At 43.0% G+C, this 13514-nt stretch overlaps 1 protein-coding gene across 3 annotated transcripts in view; it reads left to right on the forward strand.

The window, feature by feature from the left end:
* Nucleotides 1–12940, forward strand: part of STN1 (STN1 subunit of CST complex) — a 35791-nt gene extending 22851 nt beyond the window's left edge. For all 3 annotated transcript variants that reach the window (XM_057735369.1, XM_057735372.1, XM_057735371.1), the window contains exons 8-10: nucleotides 1523–1645; nucleotides 4133–4205; nucleotides 12172–12940. In XM_057735369.1, coding sequence (XP_057591352.1) covers nucleotides 1523–1645; nucleotides 4133–4205; nucleotides 12172–12329 — 354 coding nt within the window. In that variant the 3' untranslated portion in view covers nucleotides 12330–12940. The remainder of the gene's footprint in view (nucleotides 1–1522; nucleotides 1646–4132; nucleotides 4206–12171) is intronic.
* The last annotated feature ends 574 nt before the right edge of the window (nucleotides 12941–13514 follow it).

Here is a 13514-nt window from a genome sequence, read left to right on the forward strand (position 1 = left end):
CTTTGCCTCAAGCCCCCCTGCATAAAAAGATGTGTGGCTGAGGATTGCTGGGTGAGGTGTTTATTCAAAACACACCCAGATAGCTTTTCTGCCCATGGGAGTCATCAGATATTTCTCAACCTTATTCTCCCTTCAGAGAATGGGTGCTGTCATAACCTGGAATGTTCTCAATGGCCAGGTTCTCCAGGTCTATTTTGTTGAGGAAAAACCTAGGCTATTAATTAAGAATGTTAGACTCTCCTCTTCAGCCCAGGAGAGGACGTTTGTGAAACATCACCAAGATCTATTAGATTCAAACAATGCCTGTCTGGGAAGCCTCTTCTAGAAAGTGAAGGTTTCTTTCGGGTTGGAATTGTCAATACTTGAGGGCATTTGGGGGTTCCTTTCCTCTCCCTGTCACTCTGAGGGATTGTCGTTGGCAAATCCCAGGCCCACTCTCTGGTTCAGCATCTGTCGGTGCTGGCCCAGAGAGCCTCCATCAGGACCTTCCACTAGAGGGGTAGGATGGGGCCTCCAAACACCCTTTGGGACGCTTTGCCACGTTTCTTTGGTGCTCTGATCTTTTTCATATCTTGATATATTTCTGTCACATTAAAAATGGATCTATACCTTGAAGGACAGTTATTACTGACCACTGTCTTTGTTTTAGGAATGAACTGAGAATCCCTCATGGAATAATTAGAAGGATACTGCCTATCTATATGGGGTATTTCTATCCACTGATTGCACACATATTTTCTTGGTCACCCACTGTGTGTCAGGGAGCACGTGGCCAAGATGAGTCCCCAACTCAGGAAGCACACAATCTAGTTTACCGTGGTGGGACATAGCTGAAAACCTGGCCTCCTTGAAATAAGAAGTAGGATGACCTGGTAACCTCTCTAGGCAAACTTGGCTCTTAGAGAAGGGAAGGGATACTGAAATTGAGGAGGGAGCAAACTGACAGCAGCAGAGGGTCGAGCTTCCTCGAGCTCTCGCTGCCCCCAGGGCCCTGTCCACCTTTAGCCCATGGACCCTCCCCTCTGACAAATCTCTTCTGCACAGCTATTTGCCTCCATGATCCCCTATTTAAAATAAGGAGTCTATTTAGTATTTATGTGCTGGAATCCCCAACTTATTTCATTCTTTGATGTCCTTAGGACAGAGATTGCATATATGGCCACAATTTTAATGCAAAAGTGAGCCAATATGTATAGAATTTTTGGTTCTGTATTAAAAAAATCAAAGATTGTCATTTTGATTTTTCTGTTTCATATCATTGAGTTAAATGAATCAAACAAAAAAAATCATAACTAAGAGGTAGAACAGTTATCAAGTGTGATTCTGCCAGAGCAAACTTCCCAATCCTCCTTAAATACCATCCTGCTAGGCCCATGCATACCTGAATCTTTTTGACTCATCAGATACGAAGCCTGTTGGGTGAATTTTATAACCAGTTGGTCTAGGGAGTTGCCCTCAAGTGCTGTAAGATGGGACTTATTTCTTTTCTTTTTTTTTTTTCCTTTTTTTTTTCTTCCTACAGGTGGATTTTAAGAATGACACCACTTCCAAGGCAATTCATAGTATATTTAGGAATGCTATAAAGCTGCTGCAGGAAAAAGGACTTGTTTTCCAGAAAGACGGTGGTTTTGATAACCTATTCTATGTAAGAGACCTGCAACGTAATTTATTTTTCTTAGCTTCAACTGCAAGTATATTTATTACTTAGGAATACTTATTTACTGTTTCTAAAAATCAGTCGTTAAGGAGGTACATGAGTAAGGAGTGAAAGTCGGCCCTTATCTGTCCTCAAGGTACCACTTTTACCAGTACATCCTTTTGCACGCTTATAAATATATGCTCCTGTTACCAAAAAAAAGTGATCATCCTCTAAATCAGGATTTCTCAACTTCAGTACTGATTGGGCCAGGTGATTCTTTGTTGGGGGGTGGGGATGGGGAGCCCTGTCCTTTGCATTGTAAGATGTTTGACAGCATCCTCGACCTTCACCCACTGTGAAGCCAGTAGCAGCACCCCACAGTGTGGCAATCTAAATGTCTCCAGACATTGCCAAATATCCCCTGGGACAGTTGAGAACCACTGCTCTAAATAATGCTCAGCAACTTTTTTGGATACCAAAATAGCACATCACAGGTATCTTTCCATATTAGTCCTTATAAATCTACCTCCTTCTTTTTGACATCTGTATGTTATTCCATATTATGGGAACTTGCCATACATTTTTTAACCACTTCTCTCTGATGGACATTTATGCTGTTTCCAACTTTTGTTCTCACATATAGTATTGCTGTGTCTCTTTTTTGTGGACTTATGTAAGTATTTTTGTAAGATTGATTCTTAAAAGAGGAATTGCTGGAGCAAAGGGCATGCACCTTTAAGCTTTTGGTCAGCACAGTCTGATTGGCTCCCCAAAGGTGGTCACAATTCACGTTTCCACCAGGGGTACAAGGGCTTGCCTGCCTCATGCTTTGGGTTAAAAGTTCACCTCTCACTGCCTGCCTTTAATATTGGAGGGACCAAGCTGATGTGGATATTGAAATCTATATTGATGTTGATAACCATATCAGTAGCACAAATATGGCTTCTGCCGCAAATGATTCTCCTGAAGACAGATCAGAACTCTGAGGAGTTCCAGAAGCCTCACCCTTTGTGGGCATGATTCCCGAGGGGAAGCTTTCCTTAACAGCACATTTCCTTGATGTTGATTTACTCTAGTGATTCCCCATTTTAGAAAGTTTTTAAAAATGAAAATATGTTTTAAATGCTATTTCAATAACTTGCAAAGGGTATTCCATTCTGTATAAGGGTGAGGGCAGCCCACCCCCTCCCAGGAGGCGCAGGCCAGGGGGGAGTTGGTTGCCTCTTGTGGGGCTGGAGAAGTTCAGGCTGGGCAGCTCACCATTACACCCCCGCACCCCCACCCCCACTGTCGCATTCCCCGCCCCGGGAGGCTCTGTGTGGCCTCCTGGGTCAGTAGGAAGCCGCTCTTCCTGAGGAGTAGCAGACTGTGGGCAGCAGTTCAGGGCTGAGGTGTGGCAGGGCTGGGGCACTTCCTCCTGTGAATCAGTCTGAGCTGGAATGGGGTGATCCAGCTATAATAGCTCTGGTTTCCTTAGCGGAACCCCCACCTTCTCTGACTTCCCTCCTCCCTTTCTACCTCTGCCCTGGCTCCTGGGTTTCTGTTTTCCTGAGGCATTGCCTCAGGGACATAGTTATCTGCTCTCTGTGTAGTGCTTTCCAGCTTTCAGCAGCTCTCCCACTTTACCTTCCTTAATCTTCCCGACAACCCTGTGAGTCCACACAAGTGGCCTTATCGGTATCCCCATTCTTAAATCTGCTCATTCCGAGTCCATCAGTCCAAGGCGCATTCCTGACACGTGTTTGTTTGCGTGCTTCTTTTTTTTTTTTCCCTTCTGTTCTTCCTTCTGTTCTTCCTTTTCTCCCCTTCCTTTCTTCCTCTTTTCCTTCCCTCCTTTCTTCGTCTTTTTTCCTTTCTTTCTCTTTGTTTGATATTAGATTTACTGTTGAACGTGAAAGTGAAACCTGTTTGGTTGCTGCTTCTCTCTTACCAGAGCTGGCTGAGAAAGGAACCTAGGTTCTGTTTGCCGTTGAGAACAGACACTGTTTCCATTTATAGGCTAGATTTACCCTCTTGCTAGCTTTTCCTTGCAGTTTTATTTCTTTTGTTTTCCCCTATGAATGTATGAAGGAATGTGAAACCCAAGACAGAAAAGAAGAAACACAAGAGGAAAGAGTCCTGGGGTTTGATCACTGTGCCTCCCTAAAAAATATAATGAATAAGAAAAATTTTATGAATGTGTTGTGAATATTTAAGAAGAAGGTTGCTCCTCAAAAGCAAGGGATTCAGCTCTTCCTTCTGTGATGGCCCCAGTGAACCACTTCCAGAGGGAAAATGCCTGTGGGTCAACTACAGAGCAGTGAGCTGCTTAGGGACGAGACCGGTTTGACAACAGGCCAAGTATCGGAAACCACGCTCATTGCTGGTGTAGGGATGGTGATTGTTATGAAATCCTTAGAAACTATCCTAAATACTAATGTAAATACCCAGGAGTCTGGATGACACAGCCTCTGTGTTACTTAACATTTCTCTCCAAACTGTTTTCCTATCTAGGTAACCAGAGAATACAAAGAATTGCACAGAAAGGTCCACCAGATCATTCAAGAAGACTGCCAGAAACCAAATCGTAAGTGGTGTAACGTACATGTGTTCTGGTGCTCTGGAGGGGGCTGTTCCCTCCCAGCGAGCACTGGACGGAGCGTCAGGAAACCTGGGGCCTTTCCCAGTAACGATTTGGAAGCGTGACTGGTCAAGACACCTGCCCTCTCTGAGCCTCAGATTCCTTCTCGCTGAAGTGAGTGTTAGCACAGATGTTCTGACCTCCGCCACACCTAAGAGTCCACCTTGGAGCTTTTTTGAATATACAACGCTCAGGCCCCACCCCTAGGGGTTGTGATTCACTAGGGGCTGGGATGGGGGCTAGACAGGTGAGCTCCTCGAGTGATTCTGATACAGCGAGGTAAGCCGTTAGGCTAGGACTTTTTGACATCCTTCTGGTTTCGTGTTCTCTCTAATTTGTGTTATCTCTTGTTCCACTCTTCCCTCTTGTCTCGAAACCCGAACCTGACATTTTCCTCTCTGCTATCATCAAGCCCTTCAAGGTTGGGAGGAATGATTCCAGACGTTACAGTTTGTGAACAGTGTAATTCAGTCGTCTGGAAACCTGATAATTTGCAAAAGAAATGGTTTAGAAAATAGTTGGTTTTCGTGGAGTTAGGTCAGCCTCTAGTGGTTAGAAACTCAAACTGTAGGTAGTCTGACAACAGACATTACCATTTTCACACGAGTTAGAGAAGAAAGCATCAGTCCTCTCTTTAAATCCTCTGTAAACTGACCTCTCTTAAAGACTTTCCAAAGTCTACCTTTTGCAAACATATGCTAATAACAAATGTTGGCCTATGTCAACAAATGACACCAGAACCAAAGTGGCAAGGCTTGTTAAAGGCTTCCTCATCCTGCTTGCTTTCTCTCCAGAGGTCCTCCTGCAGTCCTTAAAGCCCATATATCCCTGGAGCCTGGACCTGATCCAGGCTGAGTCAGCGGGTAGGGCTGGACCAGGTCCCCAGCCCTGGTGTTTGTGGTATGCAGCCCTATTTAGCCATTAAGGACCTGTGAGGTCACCTCCCAGAGTGGTGTGACAACAGCTCTTAAAATAAACTGAAAGCAATCTATTATTTTAATGCAGGGTTTCCAACTATTGTTCACTTCATTCAGAACAAGAAGGACAAGCATCCTTTAGTTGGGGGAAAAACCTCCTATCCACAATTTAAGGAGCTGTTTAGAGCAGTGAAGTGTGGGATTCCTCAACCAAGAAGGGATGAGCGGAGAGGCTGGTCCCCAAGTGACATTCCTGCGCTCATGCTAGTCCCAGGCCATCTGGCCAGATTCTTATTTTGATGTGTATTAGGAATGGGGTGGATTAAAGTAATCCTGGGGCCTGGTAAAGCAGATGAGAGCAATTCACACTTCATTTCTTAGGAGAACCAAACAGCCTTGGTGACCCGAGGATCTATACAGTGGCAGTTTGTTTATCTACTTCTAATCCGCAGGCCAGCTCCTGCTTTGATGAGTGCATGTGTCAAGGTGGACAGTCTCTGTTACTCAGTCTGTAAAAACATAAGCCAGTTCTGTAGAACTGGCAAACTCCCAGGAGACAAATTCTGGAGCATGAGTAACTGAGAATGCCAATAAAAATACCTTGTAGGGACTGTCTTAGAGTCTGTTGCAACCACTCCTTTTCATAAGAAATACTTCTAGCATTAAAAAGTTATTCTGAATAATGTATGCACAGAGTAAAAAGTCAAAAAGTACAAAAATACACACAGAGAAGTCAGGCTCCCTCCCAACACTGAGCCCCAGGCTTTCCCCTTTCCAAAGGCAGTGGATGTTACTAGTTTCTGGTATATCCTTCTAGAGATGTTATATGCACTTGTAAATGTATTTGTATAGTTTATCCTTTCTTAAAGGGTAAGTAGAGTTTAGCATACAATACTCAGTGATTTATACCTTGTGTTTTAACTCTAACATTGGCTTCTAGAGGTCATTCAGCAATGGTATGTGTAAGAGTACCTGTCTTTTTTTGTTTGTTTTTTTTAAAGGTTTATTTATTATTATTATTATTATTATTATTTTGGCTGCATTGGGTCTTCATTGCGTGTGGGCTTTCTCTAGTTGTGGCTAGCGGGGGCTATTCTTCGTTGTGGTGCACAGACTTCTCATTGCGGTGGCTTCTCTTCTTGCGGAGCATGGGCTCTAGGTGCACGGGTTCCAGTAGTTGTGGCACATGGGCTCTAGCACAGGCTCAGTAGTTGTGGCGCACAGGCTTAGTTGCTCCATGGCATGTGGGATCTTCCCGGCCCAGGGATCAAAACCCATGTCCCCTGCATTGGCAGGCGGATTCTTAACCACTGTGCTACCAGGGAGGTCCAGTACCTGTCTTTATAATAGCTGCACTGTATTTCACTATATGTATTGATAGATATTTGACCATTTATTCAATCATTCCTACTGAACCTTTAGTTCGTTTCTAAACTTTCAGTACAATACATAGCATTGAGTTTTCCTTGACAGGATGATTGGTAGGAGAACTTAAAATCTTTAGTCACCTATAAGTATTTCAGCAAAGGGTAAACCTACAGTAATGAAAGGATTATAAACATGGGCCAGTTTAGGTCCCTAAAGCACTGATTCTGGTCATGTTTAAAGGTGGGCCACGTGGCATAGTTGTGAAGAGCTGGGCTCTGGAGCACTTTGCCTGGATTTGAATCCCAGCTCTGCCACTTTGTAGCTGTATGGCCTTGGGTAAGTCTGTGCCTTGGTTTCTTTGTATGCAAAACAGGGATAGTTAGTACCTACATCGTGGGTTGTTATTATGAGTATGAAATAAACTGATGTTTCATAAAACTCTTAGGAAGATGGTAGAGTAGGAATTACCAAGAATCCTTCCCTCCACTTAGACAGCAATTGCATCTGTCTGATGTAGCTGTTTTGGAACTCTGGAGTCTGTCAAGGCTAGCAACTTCCAGAGGAAGGGTTGGACAATAAATTGGGGTTAACTTCAGTCAATTTTCAGATCTTAGTAGCAGCTACCCATCCCCCACCCCCAGCTACATGACAGGCAGCTGTGCATGTTTTTCTGGAGCAGCTTGTAGAGAGCTTGTGGGAACTAGCGTGGGCAAAAAGGACCCAGTCCTCCTTGTATCAGCGATCTGTGCTCTGATCACCAATTGCTGCTTCTGATCACAGAGGTGCAGACACAGAGGTGGGTGGCCACTGCTGTACCTCCTCCCATTGTTGTAAGCTCCTCACTCAACAGCTGGAATGACTTCCAGGGGATTTAAAAGACTGGCACCCTTTTTTTTTTTAAACCCCTTCATTTCTCTTTTTTACCCCTTTTGGAGCCAGAAAAGAAGGACTAGAACATTCAAAAGCAACTGCATATATGGGGAAAATTAGAAAGTGACCATACATGCCCAGGGAAAGGCACAGGCTCAGAAATAGACCTGAGAAAACCTTAGGTTTCCATCTCAGGCTGATCCTTGGTACAGAGACAGCCTACAACAACCAAAAAAATAAACACAATAAATGAAAAACAACAAACACCATGGAAGGTGAAGACTAATCTCCAGACTTACCACATTATTAGATTCACATGTCCAGTTTTCAACTAAAAACAAAAGACATACAAAGACACAGGAAACTATGGCCCATTCAAAGGAGAAAAAATAGCAACAGACACCATCCCTGAAAAAGATCTAGTGGCAGATTTATTGCACAAAGACTTTGAAACAGTTGTCTTAGAGATGCTCAAAAAAATGATGGGTGAACAAAATAGAAAATATCAATAAAGAGATACAAAAAACAAAAACCAAAAAAGTTCTGAAAAGTACAGTAGTTAAAGTGAAATGTTTACTAGTGATTCAAAGGCAGATTTGAGCAGGAAGAATCTGAAGAAAAGTGAATAGAAACTAAGGGACCTGTGGCACATCATCAAATGGACCAACATATGCATTGTGGGGGCCCCAAAAGAAGAGAGAAAGGGGCAGAGAACATTTTTGAAGCAGTAATGGCTGAAAATGTCCTTTATAGGATGAAAGACATGAATATAAACATCAAGAAGCTCAGTGAACTCCAATTAAGATGAACTCAAAGAGACCATACCAAGATATATTATAATCAAACTTTTGAGAGTCAAAGACAAAGAATCTTGAAAGCAGCAAGAGAAAAGCAACTTGTCACACCAGTAAGATGATCAGATTTCTTATCTGAAACTTTGGAGGCCAGAAGGCAGTAGGCTGATATATTCAAAATGCTAAAAGAAAAAAAAAAAAAAAAAAAAAACAAACTGTAAACCAAGAATCTTGGAGCCTAATGCATTTAAAAGAATTATTAGTCTGTGTTCTTGGGCACACAATGTGTAAAGATGTGGTTTTGTGAAAGGGCTGGGGACAGAGCTGCAAAGGAGAAAGAACAGAGGTTTTATATATTATTGAAGTTAAACTAGAATAAATTCAAATTAGAGTGTTATAACTGTAGGAAGCTAAATGTTATCCCTGTGGTAATCACAAAGAAAATAGCTCTAGAATATACACAAAAGGGAATTTTAAACATTTTACTATTTAAAAAATCAACTAAACACAAAAGAAGACTAATGCAGGAATGGAGGGACCAAAAGCTATCAGGCATACAGAAAACAAATAGCAAAATAACAGAAGTAGGTCCTTCCTATCAGTAATTAGGTTAAATGTAAATGGATCGAACTCTCCAAATCAAAAGACAGAGGTTGGCAGAATAAATTGGAAAAAAAAAAAAAAAACCTCCAACTATATGCCACCTACAAGAAACTCACTTTAGATCCCAAAACGCAGATAGGTTGAAAGTCAAAGGATAGGAAAAGCTATCCCATGCAAATAGTAACCAAAAGAGAGCAGGAGCAGTTAAACTAATATCAGACACAATAAACTTTAAATCAAAAATGTTACAAGAGAAAAAGGAGTACATGATATATTAATAAAAGGTTCAATACAGCAAGAAGACATAGCAATTTTAAACATTTTGTACCTAACAGCAGACCATCAAAATATATGAAGCAAAAACTGACAGAATTGAAAGAAGTAAATGGTTCTATGATAATAGTCGGAGATTTCAGTACCCCAATGTCAATAATAGATAGAACAACTAGACAGAAGATAAGGAAATAGAGGACTTAAATAACACAATAAATCAGCTAGATCTAACAGACACACACAAAAGACTACCCGACAACAGCATACATATTCTTCTCAAGTGTACATGGGAGCTTTTCCAGGATAGACCATGTTAGACCACTAATTAAGTCTCAATAGATTTTAAAAGATAAATATCATACAAAGTATCTTCTCTGACCAGTATCTTTTGAAGTTAGAAGCCAATAACTGAAGTAAAACTGAAAAATTAACAAATTTGTGGGAATTAACACACTCTTAACCAATAGATCAAAGAAAAAATCACATGGAAAATTAGAAAATACTTAGCGATGAATGAAAACAAAAACACAAAATACCGAGACTTATGGGGCACATAAAAGCTGTGTATAAAGGGGAACTTTATAGCTAAGAACACTTACATAATTTTATAATTTAAGGAACTAGAAAAAGAAGAAAAAAGTAACTCAAAGCTAGAAGAAGGAAGGAAATAATAAAGATTAGAGCACATATAAATGAAACAGAGATTAGAAAAATAATAGAGAAAATCAATGAAACCAAAAGTTGGTTCTTTGTAAAGATCACCAAAATTGCCAAACCTTTAGCTAGGTGGACTAAGAAAGAGGAGAGAAAACTCAAATTACTAAAATCAGAAATGAAAATGAGGACATTAGTATTGATTCTGCAGAAATGAAAAGGAGTATAAAAAGTACTGTAAATAATTGTACGCCAACAAATTGGATAACCTGGGGAAATGGGCAAATTCCCAGAAACACAAAACCTACCAAGACTAAATCATGAAGAAATAGAGATCTAAGGTAAGGAGATTGAATCAATAATCAAAAATCTCCCAACAAAGAAAAGCCTTGGACCTGATAGCTTCACCGGTGAATTCTAAACATTTAAAGGACTAACATCAATCCTTCTCCCCATGTGACTGGAGGATCACTTTGTGAACAGCCTTACCAGGTGGCAGAATGGCCTTTGTGAAGTAGTTTAAGGCCTTTGGGACAGTCAGCATTGCTGATCCCTTAGGCCTGTAAGTCACCTTGAGCCCTGAGCCTGAGCAGCCAGGCCTTCTAAAACCTAAGATTAAAGCCGAGTGGTGCTGAAATTCCTGGTGCTCCCTTTCTGCTGTGCGCAAGCCCAGTTTGGTTGGAGTCCTCCACCCTCCGTCATCAACCCTTCCTCTTGGGAAGAGTCAAAGCTTCTTTAGAGCAGGGGCTAGGTTGTGTGCATCTTCTTAGGTTATGGATATGACCATAGAATCATAGTAATTCTCCACGAAAGAAGCACCCACCATGGGTCTCCTTTCACCCACACTACCACGGGTGAAGTGGGTGCTTTTCTTCCCATTTTATAGATGAGGACGCAGACTGAGAGACGTGGACCACTTTGCCCCAGTCATAGAGCCAGCATTTTTATTCGGGTCCTTTGGACTCCAGAGTTAGCTCTTGGTCTGCATTCTGTACTTGTTCCTCCCTGCTCAGTGCAGCACTGTTAGGAGGTGTTCAGGAAATTTGGATCGAATGAATGTTGAAGAAACAGCCTGGAAATGTGGAGACCAGTGGAGGGGGCGTGTTTCCTGACAGTAACCCCGGTCGGGAGGAATGATGAGTTGATTAGCCACTAGAGGTCAGAATTTACAAGTCTTTGTTAGCCTAGGACCACTGCCTGTGAGCATCCCTGACTCTTAGTGCTGGGAAGGACCTCAGAGGTGCCCGCCAGCTCCACTCCCCATGAGTCAGAAAACGTAGGCTTGAAGAAGCAGTGACTTGCCCAAAGCCACAAATGTGCGCAGAATCCCAACTGTGTTTTGCCCATCACCATGACCCCTCTTTGAGGACTTTCCTGGAGCCTAAAGCATTTTATCATCTGAAAACAACGTTCAGTGACTGTGCAGAGCACTAGTGGGCCAGGTGCTGGGGATATAGCGGTGAGAGGCCTGACCCTGTGAATGGGGCTTTGGTGGAAACTGGGGAGGGTTTGTTTCCAGGAATGAGGTTTGACTTTGACTCGATGTTACAAATAAATTTTATATCATGACCCAGTAAATTAGATAATTTTATTATAAATTTTACTTCAGCTATATGTATACATATATACATATATACTTGAATATAAAGTTTCTCAATATTTATCCTACCAACAATGCATTGCACCCTGTAATCTCATATTCTAGTCTGCCTCAGTCTGTTTGGTAAGGCAAGAGTGCTAATCAGAACCTGCGAAATTGATTTCATGATCCTCCAATGGTCATAACTTCAGTGTTGAATACCACTGCTCCAAATAATTGATTTCAACTAGGTCACTCACCCTGAACTGCTACAAATGGTCTCATTTGTTTTAGGTAGAGGGTGAGGGGTTCCTAGAATACAGCCATCACAGACAGACTCTTTGGAAGCCTAGGCAGAGAGGAGTGAGAACAGGCCAGAGGTCACCACTGCAGTCCCATTGTCCAGGATTTAAGGAAGGAATGTGGAGGCTGCTGCAAGCCAGCTGTCAACCACTGGAGGGCACCCACCTGGGAAGCTAGGGGGTTAGAACTGAATACATGCGCTTGTACTTGTACCTTCATCAAAGCGAAAGCCTATCAAGCACTAAATCCCCATGGGGTTATGTATATAAAATTATTGGTTGGGAATCCTGGAAGGTTGAAGGCCTGTGTCTCCAGGCAGTGGTCCATGGCTCAGGCCCGTGACCAGGCGTCTTGGTTTCTTCTCACTGATAAGCTAACCCTGTGCATCTCCTGCTTTAATGTGCGTAAGACTCACTGTGGGGATCTTATTAAGCTGCAGGTTCTGATCCAGGAAATATGGAGAAGGACTTCCATTTAGAGGAGAGGGCAGGAGAGAGAGAGGAGGGTCTGACAGGTGTGTCCACACTTAGCCAACTCTCTTTTCCCTGCAGACGTGGAGAAGGGCTGCCACTTCCTGCACATCCTGGCCTGTGCTCGCCTGAGAGTCAGCCCAGGCCTGAGTGAAACTGTGCTGCGGCAGGTGCTGGAGCTCCTGGAGGACCAGAGTGACATTGTCAGCACCACAGAGAACTACTACACAGCATTCTGAGGAGAGGCTGGCAGATAGCATGGGTGGAGTGGGGGAGGAGGAGAAAGACAGGTGACCATCACTCCCAGGCTCTGATTTTAACATCGTGCCAAGGTTAATAGGCCTGGGGGCAATTATCTCATAGAAAACTAGGAAATAGGGTAATCTGAAGAATGAAATTTGGCATAAATTCTAGAGGCTGCCTTCTACCTGCTGTACCCTGGGATAAAATGACTTAGCCACGACATATAAGAAAACCCTCCTCATTGGCCTCCTGGCTGGACCAGGCATCACTCACAGAGCAGAAGAGGAAGAAACTGTTGGTGGCTGACCTGGTCGGAGGTCGTGTCATGGTAAAGGGGCATCCCGTCGTAAAGGCCCTTGTACCACGGGAGCTGAAGAGCATGCAGGTCACCAGTGCAGACACTTTTTAAAACTTCAGACTATCAATAGGTACTTTCTTGGTATCTTTTGATGGTTAAGAACCTGGTGTAGGGGACTAGTTCTCCCTGGATGAGTGTTGCTGACTTACAGTTTCTGTGGGTCAAACACCAGCAATGGGTCCAGAGTCTCGGGTTGAATTCTGTTTACAGACCAACCCATCAACGGAAATAAACAGGATCCAAGCCATGGCTCTGTATTTGTCGTTTTCCCTCATTTTCCTTCTAAATCAAAAGGTGTTTCAGTACGTTTCCCTGTGCTTGAGGACGCTGTGACTAAATACATTGTCCCTTAACTCCCTGAAGTTCTCAGCGGAGGCTGCCAGTCAGTGCCTTGGCAGTGGTAGGTGTTATTGTCAAGGCTACCACTGAACTTGCAGGATGTCCTGACACCATCCGAAAGCTCGGTGTGTGCCCAGGCAGGTGATGGGGTCATGCTTTTGCACAGAACAACAAGGGTAAAGGGGAAAAATCTGGGGTATGTAATAGGCTTGTTCTAACAGCACGATGACAAATCCAGCCATCGAAAAGAAAGTTCGGAGAAAGATTTGGAGTTAATTACAGTCATTTCACAAGAGGCATATCTGCCTTTGGCTGCTGCATTTGCACTTGATGTAATAAGCTTTTAAGTGGCTCTGCTGGAGAGCCTGCAGGCCTGGCGTGTTGTTCTGCTGTGTGTGGAAATGGAGTGGCTTTACACCCAGAAGTCGACTGTAGCTCTACATTGTCAGGCCGAAAGCTAGTACCGACAGGTTGCTTCCTGTCC

Source organism: Hippopotamus amphibius, chromosome 5 (genome assembly GCF_030028045.1).
Source record: "Hippopotamus amphibius kiboko isolate mHipAmp2 chromosome 5, mHipAmp2.hap2, whole genome shotgun sequence".
NCBI classification, from domain to species: Eukaryota; Metazoa; Chordata; class Mammalia; order Artiodactyla; family Hippopotamidae; genus Hippopotamus; species Hippopotamus amphibius.